The following is a 27,448-nucleotide window of genomic DNA, read 5'->3' on the forward strand; positions in this document are numbered from 1 at the left end:
GAGATATTTGATAATATTGTCGTCACCATATTACTTTAAAAATCACAAATGATTTGTTTTTTTAATAATAGTTTCTCCCAAAACACCCCTATTCCGTCTGCCATATAGATTATCCTAAAGTTGGCTAGCCAATTTGGCAGCAGAACGTAATTAGATTTTCATATATATTGTCGTGCACAGCAAAAATAGGAAAGAATAGACTCAAATACCCTTTGATATACCGTATAAAATTAATCTAAAACCTGCTGCATCGGTTTTTCAATTGCTAAGGATGTTCTCTTCTCTTGTTTCTACCTACGAAAAGTGTATTTCTCTGCCCTCAATGCGCCGAAGATAGAGCGACCTTTGACCTACACTCATCAGTTTGCTAAACCGAGATTTTCAAGACGCAGTTGACTTCCTGGATTGACCAATTTGTGGCAAATTTAGATGAAAATCTCCGCCTTCCGCGATGAAGAAGAACGGTAACGGAGTCGTGGCGGCGGAAAACGGAGAAGGGGCCCAACTCCTGGGTTCTGGAAGCGATTCTGAGGTGCAGGAATTCGCCCTACCCCCGAGGAAACCCGGCAAGGTATCTCGGAAGTCGAAGTAAGTTCTACGTGTCACCCTACAACTTTTAAGTGTCAGAATTTCTAGATACATCTGGATATATTTATAAACGAAAACAGAAAGTCGATTGGATCTGTGTGTTATTCTTACGTATTTGAGAGACCTCATGGGGTTATTATTAGATAAACAGATGTGTTTTCAATCAGTCACGCATCATTTTACAAATCGTCGCAACGTCGGAATGTAAATAAGTCTTTACAAACAGTTCATTGTGACGTCCACTTTCCTACTTAAGAGCCCGTAGATGTTTTCTAAACGTTCTCTGAAAGGGTTCAATCATGTTTCACACAGATCTTTCTGTGTTTAAATTGTTTTTAGGCAAAAGTTTTTTGTCATAGGGGCTATGACCATACTAGTAATAAATAAATGCAGTGTCGAAAGTGTCATGACCATGTGATCACCAAACCATGACATAGTTGGGAACTGATGAATGTCAAATTAGGAAACGTGGAATCTAGCGAGTTCTGCTTTTTCTAGATTAGATTAATGCTTATTAATTTTATCAATCATTCAATAATCAATTCTTATCACCACACATAAGTTTAAACTACTTTTGGTTGCTTTAGATTTTTGTGACGATCCAGTCATCAGCCACATCACCTCACCTGTTGATCCAGTTGTACATGTGTAGTACAATTGCCCTTTTACTATGTTTTAGTATTATTTGTATGTGTTCACTCATACTGCTAGTATTGGTGTCTGAACTGTGACTCACCCACCACACCTGTGAGCATTAAGAGCCTCCAGGTACAAAATATCCAGTAAAAAATTATGATGACAGTACCTAGGCAACTCCCTTATTTGCAGACAATGTGCAGAATTGCATGCAAAGTTGTGGTAAGTCAACATTGCATGTCATTTATATACATTTTGTGGGTCAGTTAGGTCACAGACTGTTATGTCTGTCCCTGTGTTTGGACATTAAACCACTCATTTCACAGTAGATATGCGTGATTTCACCTTTATCTTGTGTATACATGTAATAGGATACTTAGTAACAAAAAGTTAAGTGCCTCTTGTCAGCAGTGTGAAAATGCTTTCGATGCATACTTGATTGCCAACAAGTGTGCTTATTAGTAGTATCAAATGTCAACTACATGTACTAGTATTCAGGCATCAGCACTTAGAACTGAAAAGTCCCTACTTGGGTTCAAATGCTGAATTTATTTTCTGTCTAACCCACAAAGCAAAAAAAAAAATGTTATAAAAACAGATGAAAATATATTTGAATTTATAAATATTTTAAGACTGTAGGTTGTGTGCAATTTGAATTTGTATTGAAAGTTCTGCCAAATTTTACTACAGTTGTACATGACTTTTGTATAACTGCATGTACAAGTCATTTTCAATCTTGCTCTATCATATTTGTATTATGGCATACTGTACTTAATTCTACAAATGTTACAACTTTTGATTGTTTTTTTTTCAACATTTTAGTGCTCATCGGTTTTATCATTTTGAGAAACTATGGGAAAGTCCTTTCCTTTTGTGGCAGTGTAAACTAAACAAGGCATATTGATTATTGACACTAACGTTATATGTATTATTTGTCTGTGGTATGTAGGAAGGCTACAGTAAAGGTTCGGGATGTGGAGCCATCTCGAGGCAGCTGTTGCTCGTGCCAGCTGGTGTGCCATGTCTTCCTGTACCTGCTGATCATGGGAGCCATGGGGGCCCTGGCCTGGCTCTCATACAATATCAAAACTGAGATGGACCATCTGAGGAACAGAGTCATCACAAGTAAGGGTGTGGTGTGGGGATGGAATAAAGACAGAAAATAAGTTGCATGATTGAATGGGTACGGTAGATAGAGGAGTGGATAGATGGAAGGGTAGATAGAGGAATGGATGGAAGAATGTATATGCGCAAGGAATAAAAGAAAGATATTACTTGGATAAATGGATGGATGTACGTAAGAATGCTGCAGGCCCCCTTGGACATCAACTTTTACAACCTGAAGATGCAACCCAGCCATCCTGTGATGGACTGAAATAAGAATATTGCCAGACGGATGGATGTATGTAAGGATAGGCAATGAATAAAGGACAAAAATGCAACCTTTAAAAAGGTTAAAAGCAGCCAAAGGATTTTTATTAAAAAATGGATACTAGTTCCAATAATTATATAATTTTTCAGAAAAAAAGAAGTGAGTCTGGGTATCTAAATGCTTCTATTCTGTCAACTTTCATTTCTGCTTGACCAATCGGTAACTAGGGCAAATCAGTGACCAAGTGGGTAGAATGTTTGCCTTGCATTCTTTAGGCAGTGAGTTCAAGTAATATGACCAAGGAGGTTATAGGGGAAAGAGTATTGTACTAATTTGTAGTTAAACACACACCATTACCAGTTGACTAGCCCACTGCTGTAGAGATAGCACTACTATTGAACTGAAGATGGATACCACCCTATACACTATTTTGGATGGACTTGAATGGACACTTCTAGAATTCTCTCTTACCCAAGGGACTCAGTATTAGTACATGTACCTGGAGGTAAGTACAACTATTATGGTTTAATGTTGGAATTGGTCACAAACCTGTTATTTCAATGTTCAAGTCTGTTTTCTTCATATTTAGTCTACCGACCCTTCTATATATTGTGCAGGTTCCCTTTGCTTTCTCCCTCTATTTGTTTTGAACACAAGGGCATGTGGGCAGAGACCACAGGCATTATTGAATTGGCCAGGTGTTTTTGTATACACACAGCGCTAGTCTGTTAGTTCATTGAGACATCTTACAAATAAGAACATTGCACCACCCATTATATTGTAGGCTTTTGTTGGCGAAAGTTTCGAACGTAATGCCTTAATAAGGTCGTTGCTTTTTATAATATGTTTATACAATACTTTATTCTAATCCTATAAAGCCCAGGCATAGTATCTTGGTACTCACATGCTTTTTAATGGTCGAACAACAAGGTGTTTTTCAAAGTTTGTTGAACTTCTATTGCATTTAATGTTATATGTGTGCAAACTTTTTGTTACTTTTCATAATATAATATCATTTGCAGTGAAATACTTGAACTTAGTTTAGTTTTACGTCCAGTATGAATTTCGTCATGAGCTGTATATTGCTTGGTGACTCCAGTATGTAGGTATGCAGGTGTGCATTGCTTTAGATACAGGTATGACATTTTGTGGTCACATGATCATTAAATGTCACCCCAGGACAGCCATCTTGGGCTGTGCTTGCTAACTGAAAGGGAGCCTGTGATTGGTTACCATGGTATGCTGGATCTGCACAGTTTATATTACAAATAATTATTTTTGTAAGGTTGTGGGAAGTTTTATGTTTGTATTTTTAGGAGAAATAAATATCTAGCAGCAGATTGTAGTGAGAAGGGGGAGTAAATCCTTCTCCGATTGCTTCTAACACATTTTGAAGGAAGCTTTATTCTTGTGGTCACCTTTGACCGTGACCAATCAGCATCGCGTTTACATGGACGTACGTGCTTGACGCATCAGCGATTTTGTTGTGAAATCTACGTAGCAGAAACACCCGGATTTTGAAGTACAGGTGCAATCGTTCAGGATATATCCCCTTTCTGGTGGATTAGCCACCCAGATCTTGCCACCGTGGATCCCAAGGACACTAGGCTGGATGTCTCTTTCAAAGGACCCGGAAAAAGGATGAAGAAACGGAAGGAATTGGACGCCCTCGTCAGCGGCAAGTTGACGAAAAAGAAGCGGGAGGGACACGAACTCTTACGGTCCACAGGCAGCGATTCGTCCGATCTGGAGGAATTTTCTCTTCCCGTTAGAAAAGCAGGTTTCTCAAAAAGGCAAGGAAAACACGTTGTAATATTTACATAGCGTCAGCGTTGTTGCGGTAGTGCTATTTCCCTCGATTTACCTACTTACATATGGGGGAGGGGGGCGTCGCCTTCCGCGTTCTTGAAGTACAAAATATTATGTACCTAGATCGCCAGTTACATAAAGTTGACGTTGAAGCACTACTGTATTTTTCTACTCCTTTGATGATTTAAAAATCTGACGATATCTTGAAATATTTTTAGAAAGTAGTCATTTTCTGCTCGTAGACAACAAAATTTAATTTCTGCTAAAATTATTCCAGTTCCTGGTTTCGTTTGTAGATCGTTGGCATACTGTTGATTTGTAGAGTAACAGGCACCAAAACAACTTTGAATAATTTATGATATTGGAAAAAAATAAAAGAACAGAAGAAACTAATGTGGTATGACTTATGAAGTATTAATAGTATTAGTATTAATATATTGTAATTATATTTTCTAGGCATGCTAAATTAATTTTCCACTTATTCCCAAAATACTATAATGATTTAATTTGATTATCAGAGAAGAAAAAACGCTTGCTTTGGACAGGAACAAGGTCCTCAACAGGCAATGCCCCATATGCCTATGATCGTATTCTTTTGCGGTACTTTTAAAAGTCACTTCTGCACCATTACCGTGATTGTCCGTGAACAAATAGTTCGGCAACTTTTTTTTTGCCACACCTGTGGCCACCGTGAACTTATAGTTCCGTGAACATGTAAATTTTTTTTTTACCTTGAACTTTTGCCACTGCAAACATTAAAATGATTTTGCAGTATCATTACAAGATGTAGTTTTAGTAAGCGAGCGGTTGTGTTGCCCCTCAGACATTCCAGATGCAGGTTGTGTACGCGGTCGTGTTTCCCTCTCTGTATATTCGTGTTGATGACGGCCTGTATCATCACCTCCGGCGGACTGGTCTGGATGCACCTTGACCTTAAGAAGGACCTGGACAATCTCAGGGAACATCTTGCCAGAGGTACTTAAGTGGACACCATTCATTATCTAGTCTTTTAGTCCATCTGTCTACTGTCATTTATATAATAGTAATGGCTTGATAATTTATTCACAGGTTACATTCACATGCCATAACACTTCTAGCAGCCAATTGGGACTTTTAGCAGGGAGAAGTATAAACTTGTATTACACGAATTTTTATTTTTTTTACCCATCAGGACCTTTCTCTGTTTACCCAAACATAGGTACATGTAGTTACTAGTATTCAATCAAAGTTACAGAGTTATCACATGTTTATCGATAATCATTACTTCGTGGAAAATATACAATGTATGTATGTGTATGTGTTTATTGCCTTGTCATCTGCATGATTGGTTGCTGGCCTACTGAGATCAGGTACTGAGGTTGCAACATTGTCAACAAGCACCACCTATCAGTATTTGTATGAACCTCAGGTATTATGTGGTGTTAAGAAATAATTGATATATACAATGTTTATGAATTGCATAATGCGGTCTGACTGATAGTTCAGAATAGTGTCAAGAAAAATCCTGTACAAATGTTAAACTGTAGAAGTTAAAAAAGAGACCTCCTTGTATCAATTTTAAAAGGATGAAGTTAATTGTTCATTCCTCCCTGGTAAATGTAGCTGCTACATGTATGTATGAAAACAGAAACTATATGCCATGCACTAATGCCCTCTGCTGAATTCTGTCATTACTGCAGTATCATTAGACAAGACCCTAAGTGGTCATAAAAATCACATGTAGTAGTTTAACCAATAAGAGTGTCGCTGCATGAAGATTTGGTCCTGTGTACAATGTGTGGTGGAGCTTCCAGGGTAAGACCTGTGGACTAAAAAGAACTCAATGCAATCATCAAGATTAGTGTAGGGATGACCCAGTGTGCTTGGCTGAAGAAAGGTTTTGAAACCAACTGTAGAAAAAAAGCATTACACTTTGCCTCATCATTGTGGATAGTTGCTTTTGAACATTTTTGGGTTGGGCTGCCCTAATTGCAGTATCTGCTAGGTGGCTCTGTGCCACCAGTTTGCTTGTCAGTGGTACTTATATTTTATGCATAATGTACTAGGCCTTAGCACTACTAGTATCTTAGTACCCCCTAGTATCTCACTCTAGTATCATCCTGCACTATACAAGAAAAACATCTGTAACTTGTCCCATGCTTGCTCCTTGGTTTATTTTTAGGACTACCTACTTGAACTGGAATTTTAAGCTCAAAATTTTGTGTGGTGTGATTTCAACTCACAAAATGTATGCTATTATGTCAGTCCTCGATAATTTGCTTGATGAATGTTTAAATACAGTTGCTGAATCTGTAAGAAGGATATACATGTACTGATGTAGCCTATAGTGGTGTTGATTGTATTCCATTTCTTTCCTGTAGTTAAATCTCACGGTGCCTGAATTCACGCGCAGTGCCGGTGTCTTGGGGAAAAAAAGATCACACCTTTTTCTCAGACACCTTTCTCCCACCTAATGGATAAATAAGCCCAGATCTCATTACCCCATGTGAAAGCTTTCAAACCTTGCCTTTTGAGTTCAAAGTGTTTTTCCCTTTCATTTTCTTTTTAGGACAGAATGGGTTGTGATGTTTCCTACTTTTGATAGATTTTTCAACTCAAGTGACCCAGATTTGCTATTGATTATAGAATTTGAGAGGAAAGTAGGATCTCAAAAAAGTCACATGGGATATGCCCCCTTTCACACATAATAGCTTCACTAGATTTGATCAAACATTAACTTTAAAAAAGTATTTAAAACTACAATGTAGTATGGAATCTATCCCATTCTAATTCAAGCCTGTACCTCTTAACCTAAACATAGAATACTGCAAGGCAGCTCAAGTGCTTTACTGATCAATACATTCAATTTGGGCCACTTATGCTCTGTAAATTGTCCTGATTTTTCAGGGGGCCAGGAGGGACAAAAGAACCCTAATAATGTTGTCTTTACTGTAGAAAGTACATTAGGGTTATCTGAGTCAAGCTCTTGTTCTAACAGGATTCTTTTTTAAAATAAAAAGTTTCAGATGGTGGGAAAAGTACAAATGTCCCATTCTATTAAATGCCTGTATCCTGGGATCCTTTTAAACTCCTCTCATCTAATCCTAACCATATAGGATATTGCAAGGTACATTTGTACAAGGTACAAGGTGCTCATGTATTTCAACCTCAGTCTTTAGATAGTGTGGTAGAAAAATGGGGACCTTCGTACTGTGAAAATTTCCCTGTTTTGTTAGGGGGAAAGGAGGACTTCAGGTATAAAACAACCCTTGTCTTTTAACTGCAGAAATTACATGATGTAGGTTAGTACAAAGCTGAATCCCACTCATGTTTTAACAAGGATTCTTTTTACAAGAGAAAGTTTCAGAAAGCTTGTAGTAAGGCCACACCAATTTAATTTGTTGGTTCTCGGATTCGCCTCTTCATTTTTTTCTGATTTGCAAAAAAAAAAATTTGATTCTGGTCCTGAATCAACTGAAAAATGCTCATGTTTTGCCCCCAACAGATGAGGAAAGTCCTTTTCTTCCTAGTTGTTACAGTTTTCCCATCTATCATTGCAGTGGTTTGATTAAAAGTTCAAAATTCAATGTTTAAATTTTAACCCAGCCTTTTGTGTTGACTTCATGGCTCATTCCATAGCATTTAAGCTTATAATAGGATGCCTAGACCTGTTTTTATTTATTTTTTTTCGCCCTGTCGCTTCAAATTTTTTCTGAAAAAATCCGAGAACCAACAATTTAAATTGGTGTGGCCTAACCTGCAGATTGTACATCAAAAATTCTTCTCAAAGCTAACAGGATTTTTAGATTGTCTTATGTATCTAGGTTGCTGACGGCTGCAAAGTGCATTAAGCTCCGACTTCTCTCTGACCCCAGATTTTGCCAACAATGTTATCTTCAAAGCTAGGTGTCTCCATTTAAGGTAATGGGGGTAATTAGAACGCTGACGGCAGCAAAATTCTTAAGCTCACTTTTCCCTGACCCAAAATTTTAGCAACAAATCTTCAAAGCTACTTCCACTAGTCAAGAGGGTGATCATTTAGGGTATTTAGGTTGCTGATTTCAGCTATATATGCCAACTCGTGCTGACTTCGCATATGGTGATTACATATATTATCTATCAACTAGATGTAGTTTCAACACTCAGATTTTGGGATTATTGATTTATATTCAAAGTTTCTGTTATTACTAATAATCCAGATTTTATGACCAATTACTCTGCCCTATAGGCTGTACAATTGCCTTAGTAGCACATTCAGTCTCAGTGTTCGGATCACGTAGGCTACTGAATTTTTGTTGAAATCGGTGTGATATTGTAAACATGCTATCATGAACTTGGTATTTCTGATTTCATAGAATCATACATAAACACAACTGTGAATCCTGTCTGCTAAAATCAGGCTGAAACAGGATTTTAAAAAAATCATATAAACGGATACCGGCGAAGTCACTCAAAGATTGCTGAGAGCCGAATAGCAACTTCCAAACACTTTGCCAACACTTTGCCAACAGATTTTTCCTAACACTTCAATTACAATTTGTCTGGAAGTGTCTTACCAGTACATGTACTATGTCAGCAAATGTTTGGTACATACCAAATTGTTGAAGTCTAGACAATCCCAGTTGTATGGTATGTGTATTGAGATCTTAACGACCTTAGGATTTCTCAAGGTCAGTCAAGCAGTTATAACTGGAAGATCGTGCCGTCCTTGACTTGTAGGGTTCTCTGATAACATCTGCCCAGCCTCTCATGATCCCAGCTGAAGCCTAGTCTAGACTATCCCAGTGGTATTGACAAACTTGCAATTTCTCAACTTCACCACTAGCACTGAACTATGTCCTGAACTGAAGGTTGATGCTATCTAGGGCCTGAGGTACCAACTGTGTGTGCAACTGTGTGTGTTGGCACAGACAGTGCAGGTATTTCTGTTGTACAAAATTGCATGTTGCCAACCTTGCAATGTTGTATGGACAAAACTGTGGCCACATAACATGGAAGCCGGCACTTGACGATGCCCGATGGCTTCATTTTGCCGAACGGATTTTGCAATCTATGGGAGGTTTTAGTTAGTTTGGAAAGAAAAGGGGTATGTGACATGTTTTTTTTTTGTAATAAGTCCGGAATCGGTTCTTGACTTATAGGTTTTTTTGGACTTGAAGCTAAAAATTTTACAAGTCTGGAACCGGTCCAGCACTATGTAGGGATAACATCTGCAAAGCTTACTGTAATCCCTGTGCATCAGAGAGTGTTTGTAGAGAGGCCTCCAAGGAAATTGAAGTGATGACTCCAATCCAATATCTTCCTGTCCTTCTCAGTGTTCAGCCTGTTTGATATTCTGCGTCTCATTTCTTCACCTCTCCTCCATGATAGCTCCAAGGAACTTTGTAATTAGTTTCACGCAGGAATTTACCACTTAGATATCAAGCATTGTTGTATATAGGGATGACTGATTGTGTTTTCCCCTGTATCTGTGAGTTTGTTATGTGTTAGAGCCTTGTTGCAAATCCTGTCATCCGATATTTGTTGACGGTGTCTGAAATGAAAATGAATTTTTAAAAAAATGTCATCTCCCTGTCCTTGGTGCTGAAACAGTAAGCACATGTTGTTAGTGAACATTATTAATGCTTTTGTTCCTTTTTACAGTTTTCTTTTTCCAAATTGTTGGAAATGTCTTGCTGCACAGCTATTCTGGCAAGTACTTAGAACTTTGACATATTAACACTAAAATTATATAGTTAATACATTGTAATTATATAGTTAAATTTTTCTTGGTTGAAAAGTACATTATGTTGTTACCAAAGTCATTTAGTTTTTGAAGATGGTAAAGTAGGTATATAAATTCCAATCACAGGTAAAGAATAAACATATTGAAAGTCCAGGTAAAAAAACAACAACATTTTGTCTCCGTGTCCTTGGTGCTGAAACAGTAAGCACATGTTGTTAGTGAACATTATTAACACTTTTGTTCCTTTTTAAAGCTTTCTTTTTCCAGCTTGTTGGGAACATCTTTATACACATAATCAACTTCCAGCAAATTTTTGAAAAAAAAAGAGACATACTGGTAAACTTTTGTCCTCCACTGGTTGTGTTCAAACTTCAAACTGTTTGAATTACAGGCTTATTTGCAATTTCACCATTGCAGGGTGGTGTTCGGTATCTATGTGACTATATATTGGTCATTAGTATGACCCCCCTCTGGCATTACACGATGACTTTGCAGCAGTAGCCAGTTTTATTACTTGGACAACTCACCACACCCACACCCTGCATGTCCATATCTAAGCCTTGCATCACTAGGAAGTTAGTTAGTCTCAAGAAAATTAGTTCAAAAAGTTTGAAATGTCTTAAATTTATGGTGTAGTTTTCATCTAGAACTTCCAACAGGCTCCTTAGACAATAATTTCTATGTAAGTTGTCATGAGGTCCAAGTTTCAAGGGAGGTAGTTTAAAAAATTTGAATACTTCTTACATCCTATAACCCTGTGTTGTAATTTTTATCTAAAAACTTCCAATTGGCCACGTCGACATCCTAAATTATACATATTCGAAATTGTACATCCTTCCGTGGCTACTGACTTCAACTGCCCTAGTTATTTCAACTTTTAAAGAAGATGAATTGAATGCCTTCAATGGCAATGGTTACGATTGATAACGCCAGCCAGTGAACTGAGTAGTGATCATGGCAAGATAACAGCTCATATGGGAGCAGGAAGGAAGTACAAACCGGTAATTGGCGACGTCTTTCTTTCAGCATCAAGTTTCTTTTAGTGATGAATCTGTTCGTTTTCCTTTGTTTCATTTAGTTATTGATATGGCCCTGTCTGTTTTTGTTCTAAGTTTCGTGTGAGGTATAAGCTTATGTCCCCAAGCTGTTATCTGTGTCAATAGATGTGTAGGTGTATCAATACTGTGATGTACACATAGGTGTGTAGGTGTCAGTGCCATGGGAGTTGTGTAGGTGGGTGGTGATGGCACAAGAGGCGTAGTGACGTTAGTCATAGCTTGTACTTACATAAAGGAAAAACTTACGTAAGTAAATGGCATTGGCATGTAAGTTCCATCATGACTCCCATCTTTTTAGTGTTTTATTGTAGATACCGTAGGTTGACCTGATGTTTATTTGATGTAGTCGGTGAAGGTTAGACATCCAGGTAATAAGATACGCCAAAAAGCAGTTACTCAAGCAACTGGATATGAATTTGGAAATTGTCAGATGTTTCAGGTAGCATCTACTACCTTTCATTAGTGACACTGGAGAACTTGTGCAGAAAGGCAGGTTTATAAGTAAGAACTATTGATTGATGTGCAAATCAGTGAAGACAAATTCTTTGGAAGTCCAAAAGTTCTTCAGTTCTTGCTTATACATGCTTATACATCTGCACAAGTTTTCTAGTGTCACTGACGAAAGGTAGTGGATGCTACATGAAACATCTGACTGTTTCCAAAACCATATTTAGTTCCTTGAAGTTGAATAACGTTCTTGGTGTTTGTTTGATTTACTGTTGTAAGTAATTTGATAGAAGAAACCAGCATCATGTTCTTCCAGTGGTCGAAATACTTTTTTTCAGTGCTCTGCAATATTGCAGAAGAGTCAAAATTTCGTCCTGCAATTTGGAAGTACTTTCTGCAAATACACAAGCCCCCATATTACAACCTTCTGAAACCAATAATGCCTATTTTTACATCATATATATATATATAACGGTATAGCTTGGTAAATCTGTAGCATTACTGGAATTCTTCAAAATGTCACTCTTTTAAATATGTTCGGACCGTAAAATTTTATCGGTCCGGGCCAAAAAAAAACGAAAGGTCGGTGGACCGGTTTTTTTGACCGGAACAAAAATCCATATTTGTTGAAGAAGCCTGCCAGGAAAATGAAAATCCAGCCTTCAAATAAAAGAAGTTTACCTCAGTCTCCGTCTCTCTCATTTTGCAACAATATTTTCCCGTATTTTGGTACCGATAGTCATTTAGAAATCATAAAGGACAAGTCTACGGGCCGTCCTTGGTTCGGATCGAGCCGAAAATCACTGATTTTACACAATATGGTCACAATGTGATGCACGTACATTTGTAAATTTTCACTCGAAATGAGAAATTACCGCCCAACAAAACGGACCATTAGGTTCCCAGTGCTGTATTTCTCTTTTGTTCATGTGATCAACTTGTTTTCTTTGCTTGGATCGTGCAAAATACCAAGGAAAAACATCGAAATTTCGGCAAATTAACGCCGAGGCGAGTGTGGTTTTTCGGAGGAGCCATGTTTCCTTTGCCGTGTTGCCTGCTGGGAAATGCTCAGCGAAAACTGCCGAAAATTGCCGAGGCAGTTGTCGGGTCCTCCCGGGAGACGAAATCTAACATCGGAAAATGGCGAGTGCCCATATTTGGTTATCGTCGCCTTTCGTCGCCTTGTCGAAATCGTTCAACTTTGACCCCAAATTCCCTTATATGGGAACATTACAATCTGCTGGAAAACGCCGGCAGGTTCGTGCGGCGCAGGTTTTCGATCTATTCACAGCGCCACTGCTTTGCTAATTGAAAACTATTGAATCCGGAGCCTATTTTTTCCTTCTGCAAAATTGCAGATTGTAAGATTTTTTCTTCTGCAATCTTGAAAATCTATCTGCAAATTGCAGACTGCAGACGGGTATTTCGAACACTGTGTTCTTCTTAATTAGACTAATTTAGACGCATTTTCAAACTTATAGTTATGAGTTTTTTTTCTTCTCAGTGCTCATTTGTGAATCCCTCAAGCTAATACTTAATAGCTCAGATGTCTGATTACTCCCATGTTTCAAGTATTAGCTGCTCATTTGATGAGAAGCCTTTTTGTCTGATTATTACCTAGAGAGCCAATTACACAGAAGTCGTGCCTCTGTGGTACACTACTTCTGCAGAAATGAGAAGTGATTGATACCCGCTGTGGAGCTCTTACTGACACTAGAGCTGTATACATAACATAAGATATAGTACATGTACCAGTGCAGAGGTGTAGGCACAAGTCTGGACCAGGTGTGGACCTGAACAATTCAACAAAGTAACATGTCTTCAAAGATGAAGAAACATGGATGAACAGTTGTTAAAATGTTTATTTAGACAAAATATAACACAATTAATGTTTTTCTCTTATTCAGCACTGCAATGTCAATTAATCTATTTAGAAGCAATAACATGTTTAGTAACAGAACAAGTCAGAAATGCCATATACTTGAGTATAAGTCTATTCAGGTACACTACTGGTACATGATTTTCACGGTACTGTACCAGTACATGGCACTAATTGACGCATATATGACAGGATTCATACAGTAAAAAGTAACAATGAAACATTTCTTGTTACATCCTCTGTCTTGTTCGAAAACATTGATACTAAGATGAGAGTGATACATACTACCTTGAGTGTCTTTATGTGCATATCAGTCACGTAACTGTAACTTTTCCTTAGGGGACAGTGAGTGGGAAGTCACAACATTGAAAGATATGTGTACACACCATACCGGTAATACGTCCAATATTGTAAAAGGGCCTTCTTGCAGGTTTTATTGATATTTCAGGGAAATGAAGTAGAGGAAAGCCCCTGTATCTTTGTGATGGATTGCTCCTGTACTTACCTTTATGTACTCTTTGGAAGAAAATGCTGATAAAGCCCGTTTCCATGTTTCCCTCAAGCCAGTCAATCTTTGTCTAACCTGTTCAGGGCTTTAGCCAGCTCGAAATTTTTTACCGTCAACCCCAGGTCAACCCAATTCGCGAAAAAAAATACCGTCAACGCGAAAAAAAAATTCCGTCAATGATTACTTTTAAAGAATGTCTTTCACGATCCGGTGATCGACATCACGCCCTCCCGAACACTTAATGCATTCGGTGTTCTAAATACCCGTCAAGATTGCAGAATAAAAAAAAAACTACACAATCTGCAATTTTGCAGAATGAAAAAAAACTACAGTTCTCACAAGGAGACAACACGCAATGAATAATCCGCTATTCCCTTCGTTTTGATCCGCTCAAATCCCGCCGCGATTCAAGCCGCGGCCATGCAAATGAACCTACTCATGACGTCACAGCCTCCGATTTCCACCGAGCCGGCCCCGAGCGCTGACCGACAGCGGGCGATGTGGCTCAGATCTCCGACGATTTCCTTATTTAGAGCGTTCGGAAGACTTCGGGTAGCAAACAAAATGGCCGACATGTTTACTTGTCAGCTTCGCTTCTCAACCGAAATGAGGAAGTTACAACTCCTTTGCGGACTTTAGCGGCCATGAAGTTGACTTAGGGAAGCGCTGAGACGTGATTTCGCTACGACAATGGGGATTTTGCCGCGGAGGGAGTTACGTGGCCGGCAAAAACTCGCGTGTCAGCGATCCTCCAGAAATCTTTATGCTGCCGCTCAAGTCTTCGCGCGAAGGAGGTCTGACGAAGTTTTAGATTAAATAAGGCCACATTGTGTGGATCAATCTCCGTTTTCTTGCGATAGTATGATTATTCAAGTACAGTATATTATTAAAAAACGTTTGATATTTCTTTGTTCGTTGTCACATGTTTATTTATCGTATTGTCATGTACAGTTAGCAGCGTGTGTCTGAGTCGAGCCATTGTTTTATTTTATTCTTATGTGGCCGTTAGCACATGTTGTTTTAACAGACAGCAACATTGAACAATAGAGCCAAGTCAACAGACGTCGGCACGGTCCTTGAAATCAGGTTTCCCGCCGCCGTGCGTTTGGAAAAGACGCCGCGCCGTGGCTCATTCAAATTCGCTAGATTTTTTCCATGTCTTTACCCACGATTTTTGACCGTCAATGTTGACGGTAAGGACTAAAATTTTTACCGTCAGACGGGACAAATTACCGTCAATTGACGGTAAAACGGTCGCTGGCTAAAGCCCTGAACCTGTTAAAACCATGGATCATTCTAGTCTCAGGTGGTAAGAACAACAGTATTAAAGGGAGATTGGATTGATTTTTTATGACAGCTGTATCAGGTTTTGAGTCACTAATTTGGCCCTTGACCTTAATGAATAGTACTGTAGCAAACGTATTGAATACAAGTACTGTATCCCCGATAAAGAATTCACCATCAACAACTCCAGAAAGAAAGATTTTCAGTATCTTCTTCAAACTGGCACTGGGCGAAATTTATCACTGGCTGTTTTGGTACATTTGCTGTTGGCAGAATTTTTGAAGGAAGAAACCCTGACTAAAGTTCTCAGAAAGAAATGTTCTCACCTAGAGCTTTTGATCAGTCACTCTGGTCTATATAAAAAAACTGACCCAGCACAGTGAGACTTGTTCCATTGCTTCTCTGATGTGTGACATCAACACTAGGTCAAAGTAATCTGGTAAAGCTCTAATTGTTATCTGGTTTATTGTGGCGTCTGTGTGGTGTAGTGGATAGAGCATCCGACTGTCAACCGCAAGACCCAGGTTCAATCCCCAGGGTTGGACCCAGACATGTCCGGACATGCACCCAGACGTTGTGCCCTTGGGAAAGGCACTTAACACGCATTTCCCCCCTCAGTTAGAGGGTTCCTGGGCCCTACTAGGGTTTGGGTTGGCGTTAGGAAGAGCATCCAGCCGTAAAAATCTTGCTTCAAAAAAAGACTTGGTGCAAGCACGTCTAACGTTAAATTCGGTTAAAAAAAAAAATTGTCTGTCTTTCCCCATCGATCTTGTAAGAGTTGGTTGATGTCCAAGTTGCCAGATATCCTAACTTCCTCATCCATCAGCAATACCTACTAATTACAAGTTTTAGGAATGTGCACTTTGTTATAATTACTTTGTAGTCTTCCTTGGTGTGCCATTCGTCCTTCAAACTCTCTCCCACAGACATCACCTGTCCTCTATCTCAGATCTCTCCCATCAAATGTTCCTTCTAATGAGTCCAAACAGGTAGTTGTGGCATTAGATCCCTATAATGATGATTTCTCTTAGGAAGAATGAAGAGAAGTATGCTCCCATAAGATAGTATAATAGCACCACACAGGGGTTATCTTTGTAGCAACTGCCTAAACTAGGCTAAAGAAAGAAACGATTGGGACAGAAGTACATGTATATACAGGTATGTGAGGTCTGTAAAGGAGAGGGTAGATTGTAAAGCCATTTCTTGGCAAGAAGGCTGTTTTTACTGGTTTGGTCCTATTTGTGTAACCTAATGGCCTTCAGCTTTAAGCTTCTACAAGCATGTAGGTCTTGTTAAAAAGGCTACAAATTATAAAAGATTTCTATTGTTTTATGAGCCCAGATTTTGCTTCAATCGAATATGGTTTCTCTTTAAGATTTCCATGTAGCATAACCTGTAGTAAGTTGTAGAATTTTTTTACTGAAGTATTTCCAGAAGCTTTGACTAAGCTTGCTGTCCTGCTCAGTGCAAACACTGGATGTTGTTGTGGTGGTCACAGGTTAACAAATGTGTTAAGGTACTAACAACTGGGTCACAGATAGAGATAACCATAAGTTCTATCTGGCCAGGAGATTTTCCAGGCAAGCATGTGGCTGCTAAATCTTCTGATGAAGACTTCTGGACTGTGTCTTGCTACCAACACTGTCTGTCTACTGTTTACTGTCTACTTTACAACAGTGCATGATGACTATAAAAACATATGATAATTAGAGAAAAGAAGAAGTCTGAGATTAGTATCAAGGGTCATCTCCCATACCTGGTATCTATGTCACAAGCTAACTTTGTATCTAGCTGACTCTTGAGTCTCTAAATGCAAGACTTTCTTGAAATCTTAAGTTCATCTGAGATTAGTATCAAGGGTCATCTCCCATACCTGGTATCTATGTCACAAGCTACCTTTGTACCTAGCTGACTCTTGAATCTCTAAGTCTAAATGCAAGACTTTCTTGAAATCGTAAGTTCATCTGAGATTAGTATCAAGGGTCATCTCCAATACCTGGTATCTACATGTATGTCACAAGCTACCTTTGTACCTAGCTGACTCTTGAGTCTCTAAATGCAAGACTTTCTTGAGATCTTAAGTTCATCTGAGATTAGTATCAAGGGTCATCTCTCAGTCACATACCTGGTATCTATGTCACAAGCTACCTTAAGTTTGTACCTACTGACTCTTGAGTCTCTAAATGCAAGACTTTCTTGAAATCGTAAGTTCATCTGAGATTAGTATCAAGTGTCATCTCTCAGTCTCATACCTGGTACATCAGTGTCACAAGTTACCTTTGTATCTAGCTGACTCTGAGTATCTAAATGCAAGACTTTCTTGAAATCTTAAGTTCATCCTTGAATTTTTCCTGGCTTGTAATCATAATCCTCTCTGTACAGTCTTGCCAGGAGAATAATCTGACATACAAGTATCCTTGGCTTCAGATTTTGTGAGGCAAGTCATTACATTACACAGTGAGTGTGATAACAACAACACCTTTTGGAATCCCGACATGCAGCAACAAATCTATCTTTAGTGGACTGATAATCGGGTTAGCGGCCGTTACTCTGTCCAGAACATGCTTTACAGTTCCCCCATCTGCACAGGATTTATCGCTTGTTTTCCTGGTTTCGGGAAGGCGAGGTGAATACGATGTGTAGGGAATGTAAATAGCTGTAGATCAAGTCTCTATAGTGTTTGCAGCATGGTTGTGTTGAGATTTTTCGACCTCTGGTCACCACTGACATTCATGAGTTTATTGTTTGTTTTTCTGGTTCGGGGAGAGAGAGAGGAGAAAATGTACGATGTGCCGAGAATGTAAATAGCTGTAGATCAAGTCTCTATAGTGTTTGCAGCATGGTTGTGTTGAGATTTTTCGACCTCTAGTCACCACTGACATTCATGAGTTTATTGTTTGTTTTTCTGGTTCGGGGAGAGAGAGAGGAGAAAATGTACGATGTGCCGAGAATGTAAATAGCTGTAGATCAAGTCTATAGTGTTTACAGCATGGTTGTGGTGAGTTTTTTCAACCTCTGGATACTGACATTCATGAGTTTATCGTTTGCGTTCCTGGTTCCGGGGAGTGAGAGGAGAATACGATGTGCAGAGAACGTAAATAGCTGCTGGTCAACTCTATAGTGTATGCAGCATGGTTGTGTGGAAATTTTTCGACCTCTGGTTACTACTGACATTCATGAGTCTGCCAACAATGCTCTAGTGTCAGCCAAATCCTGACAGATCGTAAGTTTATGTATTCATGAACTCAGAAGCTTTGCCCCTGATCAACAGTTATAGTTCACCAGCTGCACAAACAGTAGCAGCTGCTATACATAACATTATAGTGTTTGTTACATCCGAAAATAGTTTCATCAGATTGGTTTGCAGAACATAGGATATTGGGATTTCCGTTTTCACAACCGGTAATATCTCTTACCTTGCTTACGTTTCATTGTCTATTAGACACCTTCCTTTAGAGCCTCTGACTGGAGTTCTTAAAGTTTGCTTGCTGCCATATGTAGCCAATGTTTGGGATTGTGACAAAAAGGGTTAAACATTCTTTCCAACCCTTAGTAAATTGGGACTTACCCAAATTTTTGGCTGACTCTGTCAGCCTTGTTTGGGATTGTGTTCTCACCACATTGTGTTCTCTCAAAAGTGCCACCCACATCGGCTATATATAGTGGCGAGAAGCAGAATTTCAGAAATCGAAGCTCTGAGGAAGATTCCAAAACGTTAAAGCAAGGTGTACATAAGAGACGTTACTGGGTGTGAAAAAGGATATCCCAACATCTAGTGTTTGTTACATTTTTATGAAGGCGAACATGCTGACAGCTTTTTTGGGTCAGTGTCGTCATTCTTCTTTTTTTGTAGCCAATTCGTTGTGTTGTCCATCAGGACTTGCAGTCAGGTATAATTGTCACCAGAAAGTGTTGACAGCAACACAGAAAAGGTGTTCCCTGCCATAGTATGAATACATGAAAGTGTGAAAAGTATACCTACACATTGTACATTGATGATGAAGGTATGCATACACACAGACATGCATAATGTACAAGGAGAAAATCACCATAATTTCATTCCGTATGTGTTGAAAACAAGACCATTACAGCCATGCTGGGTAACCATTGTGAAGAAAATGCAATCATATAAATGCAATCATGTCAACTTCACTCTCTCGCACTCCTGCCATATAACTATAATCAGCACATGTTATTCTGGGGCTGTCCCCATAACCAACACAAATTTTGTGCCAAACAGATACCTTAGGAGGCTGAAGGTTTCAAGAAAGTAGTGCTGTATAACACTGCAGACAAGTTCTAATATTTGATATTTTTCAAAATTTTTTATAAAGTCCAAAATTAGCTTTTATCTTGGATGGCAGTCACGGGTAGAATTATTACTTGTTTTCACTGTTCTGCAATATATATTGCAGATGAGTAAAAGTTTTGTTCTGCAACTTGTAAACAGTTTCTGAAAATACTACAACTTTCTCAACCTTATATTTAAGTTATAATGAAAAATTGCAGATTGTATGATTTTTCTTCTGCAATCTTGAAAATATCTCTGCAAAATGCAGAATGCAGATGTGTATTTCAAACACTGGATGGTAAGAACATTTCTGGGTCAATTTTTCTAAGCTTTGTGTCGTAAAACAATAAATGACGTTAATGTGCCCCTGCGTGGTTGCCAGGTCACTGCTTGCTTACGTAGGGCCGTTGACCTCATCCTGCCTGCCCTGGAGTCAATCTGTTACCTGCCAGACAACTTAATAATGCCGTGTTTGCTGATTGGCTGGGGCGCCAAAATTATTCATGCAGGTTCGATGCCGGTGAGAGGGTTAAAGATGAGGTGGGTAGGCCTATGGTAATAAATCAGGCTTATATCTGATGGGTACAAGTAGCGACGCACATTTGGAGCCTTGCCATGATTCGACAGGCACCGGGAGTAGAGGCACTACGATCAATGGACTGTTAGGGTGGTAATCAGTGTGCAGGAGTAAGGTAGGAGAGATGGAGAACAACACCAGCAATGGGACAGTAGAGGCCGGGGAAGGAGAGGACTGGTGGACAAGCTACACCCCACGGCTGGGGGTATGGAAGACTGTGATTGTTTCTGTGGTACTGGTCCTGATAACCGTGGGAAACTTAGTGGTGATGGTGGTGGTGAGGAAGGTGAGGTCGTTGCCTCTTGTGAGCCGAGTGGGGATGATCTCCCTGGCGCTATCGGACCTCATGGTAGGGATGGTTTACGCTCCGTTTGCCCTACACATGTCACTCGGTAAACAGGCCATCATCAAAGTGTGGTGCGTGGCTAACTGTTATTTAGGGATCTACTTCTCCTCTGTGTCCATGTGTAACATGGCAGGCACAAGTCTGGACAGATTCCTGACAGTCTCACTGCCCCTGGTTTACAGAAAACATTCCTCGACTAAAAAGTGTATGGTGATCGTGTGCATGGCATGGTTTTTCCCTGCTGTTTGCTTCATCCCGCTGTTTCTCACCAAACTGAAGATGAAGTACTTTCCTGACTCCTTGACCTGTTCTCTAGACTTCTACCACCACTACGCTTGGACGGTTTTCATGATTGTGGTCATATTTGGCCTGTGTTCCATCATCATTGCCGTTTCCAATGTCAAGCTCTATAAGATTGCCACCAGACACGTGCGAGCGATCCGGAAACAGGATCGCGACAATCCCGCGTCCGGGACCGGCGAATCGAGAAGAGGACGCAGGCGATCCTCGGCGACCCACCCGACCGTGTCCAAAATTCTCATCACCGTAGTCGTGACCTTCTATTCCTGTTGGACGCCGCTGATGACCTACAAGGTGTTCACCTTCGTGGACAGAACGGACGGCCCCCACGGTCTGGGCTTCGCGCTGGTGTGGATCGCAATGTGCCACAGCTTCCTGAACGTCGTGACGTACTGTGTCTTCAGCGCCGAGTTCCGCATGGGTCTGAGACAGCTGCTGCTTGCGTGCTGCGGCGACAAGTTTCCCTGCAAGAAATGCTGCGGGAAGGAGTTGAGCTGTAAGAGATGCGAGCTCCAGAACCAGCCCTACTGCACCTGTAACACCTCCATCTCTCGATCCAACCCCACGGCCACAGAGTCCTGTAACACGGGTGTCATGCTCACCTGCGCAGCGTACTTCAAAGCAAAGGGTCGATGCTTTGTGGGCAACGAAGTCGTGACTGTAGTAAAAGTCGTAAAAGGCGCCGGCCGCGTCATGAAAAAGAGCAGTAGTGCGTCTTCAAACGGTTTCAAGTTTCAAGACAGGACAAGTGACATGTTAGCTCCTAAAGAGATGGCTGGCACAAGAAATTCAAGCGAAATCGGAGCAGACAGACTACAGGTAAAGCCCTTTCACAAGGCAAAGAATCAAGGACTCAGCACAGAGACCACTAAGAATGACAAGTTTCAAGACAGGACAGTTGACATGTTAGCTCCTAAAGAGATGGCTGGCACAAGAAATACAAGTGAAACTGGAGCAGACAGACTACAGGCAAACCCCCTGCACAAGGCAAACAATCAAGGACTTGCCACAGAGATCACTAAGAATGTGCCAGAAACATTGGCAAATATAGAACCTAGTGCTCAACCCACTGATGATGAAAAGGAGAGCTTGAAAAGTTTGGGAGACCAGCATATAAGAGGAGAAGGAAAGTCAGAAGATGTAACCAGTTGAATGTTGGGACTTGAATAGGTAAGCCATAAAGAGATTGTTGCTGCCGTGAGAGACAAAAAAAGTAAAGAACTCTAGAGAGAGGTACATGTAATGCTATGACAAATGAAAAGGTAATTATTGTGTAAAGAGATATTTTGTAAGTAGCCTAAGAGCTGTACTGGCTTTGCCATTAGTACACGATATGTGTGGTTGGTGAGGACTTGATATGAAGTCTTTAAATTGCTGGTTTTAGTCCAAACTGTAACAAAGTTGCAGGGAAGATCAGTTGAAAAGAATTCCAAGCAATCATTTAAAAAGCTTGATGTGTGATGAAGCTGGTACTTTATCCTAATCTTACCTTTCCAGAGTCATAAATGAAAATTGTGTCACTCTTAGGATGGCTTTTTATCACTTAGTGTAATTTTATGAGTCCAAGGTTTGTCTGTTTGATCAAATTCAATCATCAGAATTTGGCGCCACAATTTCCTCTTCTCATACATACAATATGTGGCGATGTGGGATAATATGATTGTCATTTTTAACAAGAGCAGAAATTCTGAGAAAAGAACTTGTTAAAGCTGCCCAGAATGTATTATTTTTCGGAAAGATAAAAGTCACTGTGCATTGCTGGGGTCATCATAGGTAGTAACTCAAAATTTCCATATTTTACACTGCAGTATTCTGGCAGTACAAATGTATATTATCAATCATGATTCACAGTGCTACATGTAGTGTCAGTTCATTGATTAGTAGAAACCTACAAATTAAAATTCATCATTGCAAGAGGATACTAATCAGTTCTGACAGAATTGAATCAGAAATATGATCAATTTCTTGGTGTAATTTTGCAAGCTGGCATAATTAACTAGTATGTACTTATCGACTTCCAACTCCGTATGGAATTCATAAATTTCATACACAGCATCAATATCTTAAATGTACCGTTCAATTTGACAGTTTTTCCGGATTCGATGTCTTTTGGCATCATTAAAAGAAAAATGTGGATTCTCCTTGCTAACAATATGAATGGTAAAAAGATGACGTACTTGTCTACATTTTGGAAGAAATTTTCCATATACCGATGAATCTTTGACAAACCCAGCAAATCTACTTGGTAGCTGTCATAGCCATTGACATGCAATCTATAGTGACCCAGGTCCCCAGTAATTATGTAAAGAGATTAATTTTAATCCCCCTGTACAATGATAAATCATATCGCTTTGACACCTCTATTAGAAAATGACAAGTTGTGTAGGACAAGATATTAGGAGGACCACTAATGTGGGCCATCCAGACAAACGTGCTTTAAGTTTCCACTCTTTTTCGTATGCACAACTAGCACTGATCCCTTGTGGTTTATGGTATAAGACATTGCCATGTTGGAAAGAAACACAGTCTGTCTATACATATATAGGAGTGTCACTAGTAACTAGAAAATCATGTCACGAAGACAGTAGGATTCTCAAAGCATTAGCTAAAATGTTCAAAGAAAAGCATGCTTCCATTAGTAAGGAACGCCAAATCAGCTACGTACCACTTTTCCGCAATCTGTTTGCCGATATATCAAATAAGATTTATCAATCGTATCACCAGCTAAGTGCTCATAAAAATCAGTGTTTGATATATGTGTTTCGGACATATGTACATATTTAGCTATAGCAAAACGTCATAAACGTCATAAAATAAAGTTTCCAAAAACGCAGCTTCACTTTTCAAGTAAAGGAAGAGAAAAAAAAACTGATGAAAGCAGAAGCGTTTTAGTTGTATCGCCAGCAGCTTTGCTGACAACATAGAGCTATTAGATGCATCAATGATGGTGCTTTAACTGTTAGGGACATTTGGGCAAACTACTTTTTGATGAGCAATTTGCACAATCTGATGCCCAGTGCCATCAGTTGGTGTGGGAAAATGGCTTTGTCATGACCTCTTCTGTATGTACGGGGCAAACACATTTTGTTGATAAGATCTCAATGTTGTGGGGTCGTGTGGCATGAGAGTGTTTGGCTCGGAACCAAGAGTTCCCGGGTTCGAACCCTGCCGTGTCACCAATCTTGTGCCCTTGGGATAGGCACTAGTACTTTACACAACTGGATGGAGGCCTGGCAAACCCCATCTCGTATTAGCCACAAAAAAGGCAGCAGAATCTTCAGCTAGTTGATGGCGTCTGCCTCAAAATGAAAGAAAAGAATGTCGTAAAAAAGAAATTAAATGCTGTTTTGAACTACGCAGCAGCAGAGAACACTTTGTTTTGTAGATTTCACCTTGAACTTCAAGCCTTGAAATTTGATCTGAATACACAATTCCTGACAGACACTTGGAATTTTAGCCTGTCCTGGAGTCAGACCAACTTTCTCACCTTTCACCACTACTAATCAGCAGGCATGATAACTGACTGGGAAAGGGCAGCTCAGCTGTGACAGAGGTCACAGATGATTACGCTTCCCCACAAACTGCATTAAGATTGCTGCAGGATTGTGATAAAAGGCTAGCAGACCCTTACTTATCCCTAACCAGAACTTTGACACACCAGGACTCGGCAGGAGAGTGCTAGGAGAAAGAAAAGGCATGCACAGCAGGGCTCTAGCCGGCTCGAATTTTTTTCCATCAGCGGCCAGGTTCATGCTCAGACCTAAGGGAAGAATGCTCACAATCTAGCTATAGGGGGTTCCGGGGACAATTTTTATTAAATGCAATTTCCTACATTTTGAGAGGCAAATCATGGGGTTGAGAGTGATTTGTGGTTGTCCTTTGGATGTTTTTTTTAATATTTAATACTACCCAAGATTTTTGTCCATCAATGTTGACGAATTGGTTTTAAAACACATCACACACCACAAAGGTCCTGCAATTGACGGAAAAACGGAGGCTGGCTAGAGCTAGATATAAATCTTTTATAATATATCGGACATGACAGTATAGCTAGGCATTTATTGTAGTGAATTTGAACACTGCTGTCTGAACAATGTGTGCAGATGTAGAGAAATGTAAGGTATTTGAAATGTATGCACAAAGAATGTGAACGGCTTAGCTAATGTCTTTCTAAGCAGAGATTTAGCAATGATTCCACTTAAGTATTTTAACCTAAATCATTGATTTATTTCTATAGCCAATATGGCATATTATTTTATCAATTTATGAGAACGTGTTGACCTAAATCAATGATTTATTTCTAAAGATACCGTAATGGCAAATTTTGCTCAATTTATGAGAACATTTTGACCTGAATCATTGATTTATTTCTAAAGCCATTATGGCATATTTTCCCTCGATTTATCAGAACATCTTGGACAAAAGGTATCATGTCAGGATATTTTCAAATCTGTCAAGATGAGTGGAAGAAAAGATGTAGTTTGAAAGGACTGGATCCTTTTCAGAGATATTATTTTTAACAGAAGTTATTTTCTCTAGATATTTCATCAGTTCAGAAGATTGCACAACGTAGCATATCTGTAAATATTCAAATGTAAAATAGTCAATATTCTATATGATAACACTAGTATATACATAAATTAAGGGCAGGCTCTTTTGTGATTGGAGGTTTAAAATGATTTTAGAAAATGTGCCAAGATTTGTTACGAGAATCAACTCAAAGTTGTGCCTCAATGTGCAAGTGGTTAGTGGTGAATGACAAGAGAAATTATGAGACTGTGCCAAAGCTTTGGAGAGTAAACATAAGTTTGTTGGAAATCTCATTGGACAAAAGTGTACTTGATTGATGACATAGTGTTGTTGTACTGAACAGTGCAATATGACTACATAAGTAGGAACAAGGAAATTTGTTAGACTTGAAACACTTGCGCACAAAGAGATGAATTATGAATATTAGCATGCAATAAACAGGGCAAACCACCAGCAAGCAAATAGAAATATTCTATTCTGAAAGAATGTAAAACGGGTTTTATTATTATATATAATAAGTTTCTTAGCAAGAAGTGAATGATATATTAATCTTAAGCCCTGGAAAAAAGTGAGAAAATGAGGTATGGAGTTAAGAATGAATGACACTTAAATGGTAGTGACTGCACTATCATGATTAATCTTGTTAAGTTATGAAAACTTGTTCTTAGTAATTATATCACTTTTCCCCTATTTTAAAAATACCTGCTGATGATAATTAGGCTTTGGCCTAAGGAAACTAGTGATTGAATTCTTTTGGAATCTGTATGAAGTTTTAAAATACTGAGGGAGAAGCTAAGTCACATTTTAAGATAAAGTTTTAGGCAATAGTGTACATATAATATTTACCAACATGCTTACAGAGTAGAGAAATAAAGAGAAAAACATACATTAAATTTGATATAATCTTGATTTCTTTTGCAATTTATGGACACAGGGATTTTGAGTCATTATGATTTCTAAGACTTGCTGAAGATAGTAAGTAGGAACAGATTTTAAGGCATGACTTGATTTACAATACAATGTGCTAAAGATGCTAGGAACTTTTAACTGACACCAACCTTGCTGCATGGATAGTATGCACAGTTTCATTTTATCAAGTATTTAATCTGATGTGTATACAGTATATTGTTGTATTTTGGACAGATTGTTGACAATGGTACATTGTGTTGATGCATAAGCAACATGTATATTTTGATATTACATTCAAAACTTGTCATGATTCAAGGTAATAGTACTGTTGTAGATGTATATATACCAAACTCAAATTTGAATGTATGACAAAGTAATATGTTGTACATCATTTTGAGGCATATCAATAGCTAATCATCATACAAGATACAAATACAAGATACATGTACAACATGTACATTATGAATGAGAGAGGCACTACTCTATGCTGCTGAAGTTGGTGTTATCATAGGAAATGGGATGATATCTAATTCTTTGCATGGAAAAACTGTACTCTATATTGTGACTCAATGTGAGTTAGATATTGTTCTGGGTTAAGAGCATTTTGGCTGTTACACGTACACCTTTCCTGAATATCAGATTGCAGAAAGTACAATACTTACCGTATAACATTGGATTGTGTGACTGTGTGTGATGTGGACAAAGCAATATATAATAAAGAGGCCTGTACCTCATGTTGGATGTGAGTGTGGTTTCATCATCATCAACTGTATATATATATACTTTGGTTGACCGTATTGGATGGGGTTATACTGCCCCTTAAGAGGTAACATAAACTTTAAATTAATATTGTGGTTTGCTGAAGTTAGCTCTTTTTTACTTCCTTCTTAATCTAGATGGCATTTAAGATGTAACTGTTATTACACTTTTTAAATTTCACACACACACATTGTTACATGGTTACATGTTGACAGTGGTTTTGTTTACCGACATAAAACTACTGAAATGAACGTACAATTATGGAAGTTTATATATATATATAAAACAAAATCTGTAAATAAATATATTCATCACTATTGATAAAATCACAATATCAGCTGCAGAAAAAGCTATAATAGCTATAATTTCTGTTCCTGTAAATATCAAGTTACAGAGCTATTCAATGAAGTGTTTAATCAGCCAAGTCCATTGATTTTTTAACTCCAATTTT

The 27,448-nt window shown here is 38.9% G+C and overlaps 2 protein-coding genes across 6 annotated transcripts in view; both read left to right on the forward strand.

The window, feature by feature from the left end:
* Positions 1 to 313: 313 nt before the first annotated feature.
* Positions 314 to 27,448, forward strand: part of LOC109486261 — a 56,997-nt gene continuing 29,862 nt past the window's right edge. For 4 of the 5 annotated variants that reach the window (XM_019790010.1, XM_019790013.1, XM_019790014.1 and 1 more), the window contains exons 1-2: positions 314 to 588; positions 2,174 to 2,349. In XM_019790010.1, the coding sequence (XP_019645569.1) occupies positions 452 to 588; positions 2,174 to 2,349 (313 nt within the window). In that variant the 5' untranslated portion in view covers positions 314 to 451. Of the gene's footprint in view, positions 589 to 2,173; positions 2,350 to 3,996; positions 4,390 to 5,228; positions 5,381 to 27,448 lie in introns of those variants that run through there. The other variant, XM_019790012.1, reaches the window with a different exon arrangement.
* LOC109486288 (probable G-protein coupled receptor 52) lies at positions 19,330 to 22,013 on the forward strand. Its single transcript, XM_019790079.1, has one exon. It carries the CDS (start codon positions 20,278 to 20,280, stop codon positions 21,949 to 21,951), a length of 1,674 nt encoding a protein of 557 aa, XP_019645638.1. The 5' UTR covers positions 19,330 to 20,277; the 3' UTR covers positions 21,952 to 22,013.

The sequence above is a fragment of the Branchiostoma belcheri genome, unplaced genomic scaffold, assembly GCF_001625305.1.
Source record: "Branchiostoma belcheri isolate BF01 breed outbred unplaced genomic scaffold, Haploidv18h27 scaffold8, whole genome shotgun sequence".
Classification (NCBI taxonomy): Eukaryota; Metazoa; Chordata; class Leptocardii; order Amphioxiformes; family Branchiostomatidae; genus Branchiostoma; species Branchiostoma belcheri.

Coding starts and splice junctions, on each gene's coding strand:
- LOC109486288 (XM_019790079.1), top strand. CDS start 20,278: ATGGAGAACAACACCAGCAATGGGACAGTAGAGGCCGGGGAAGGAGAG.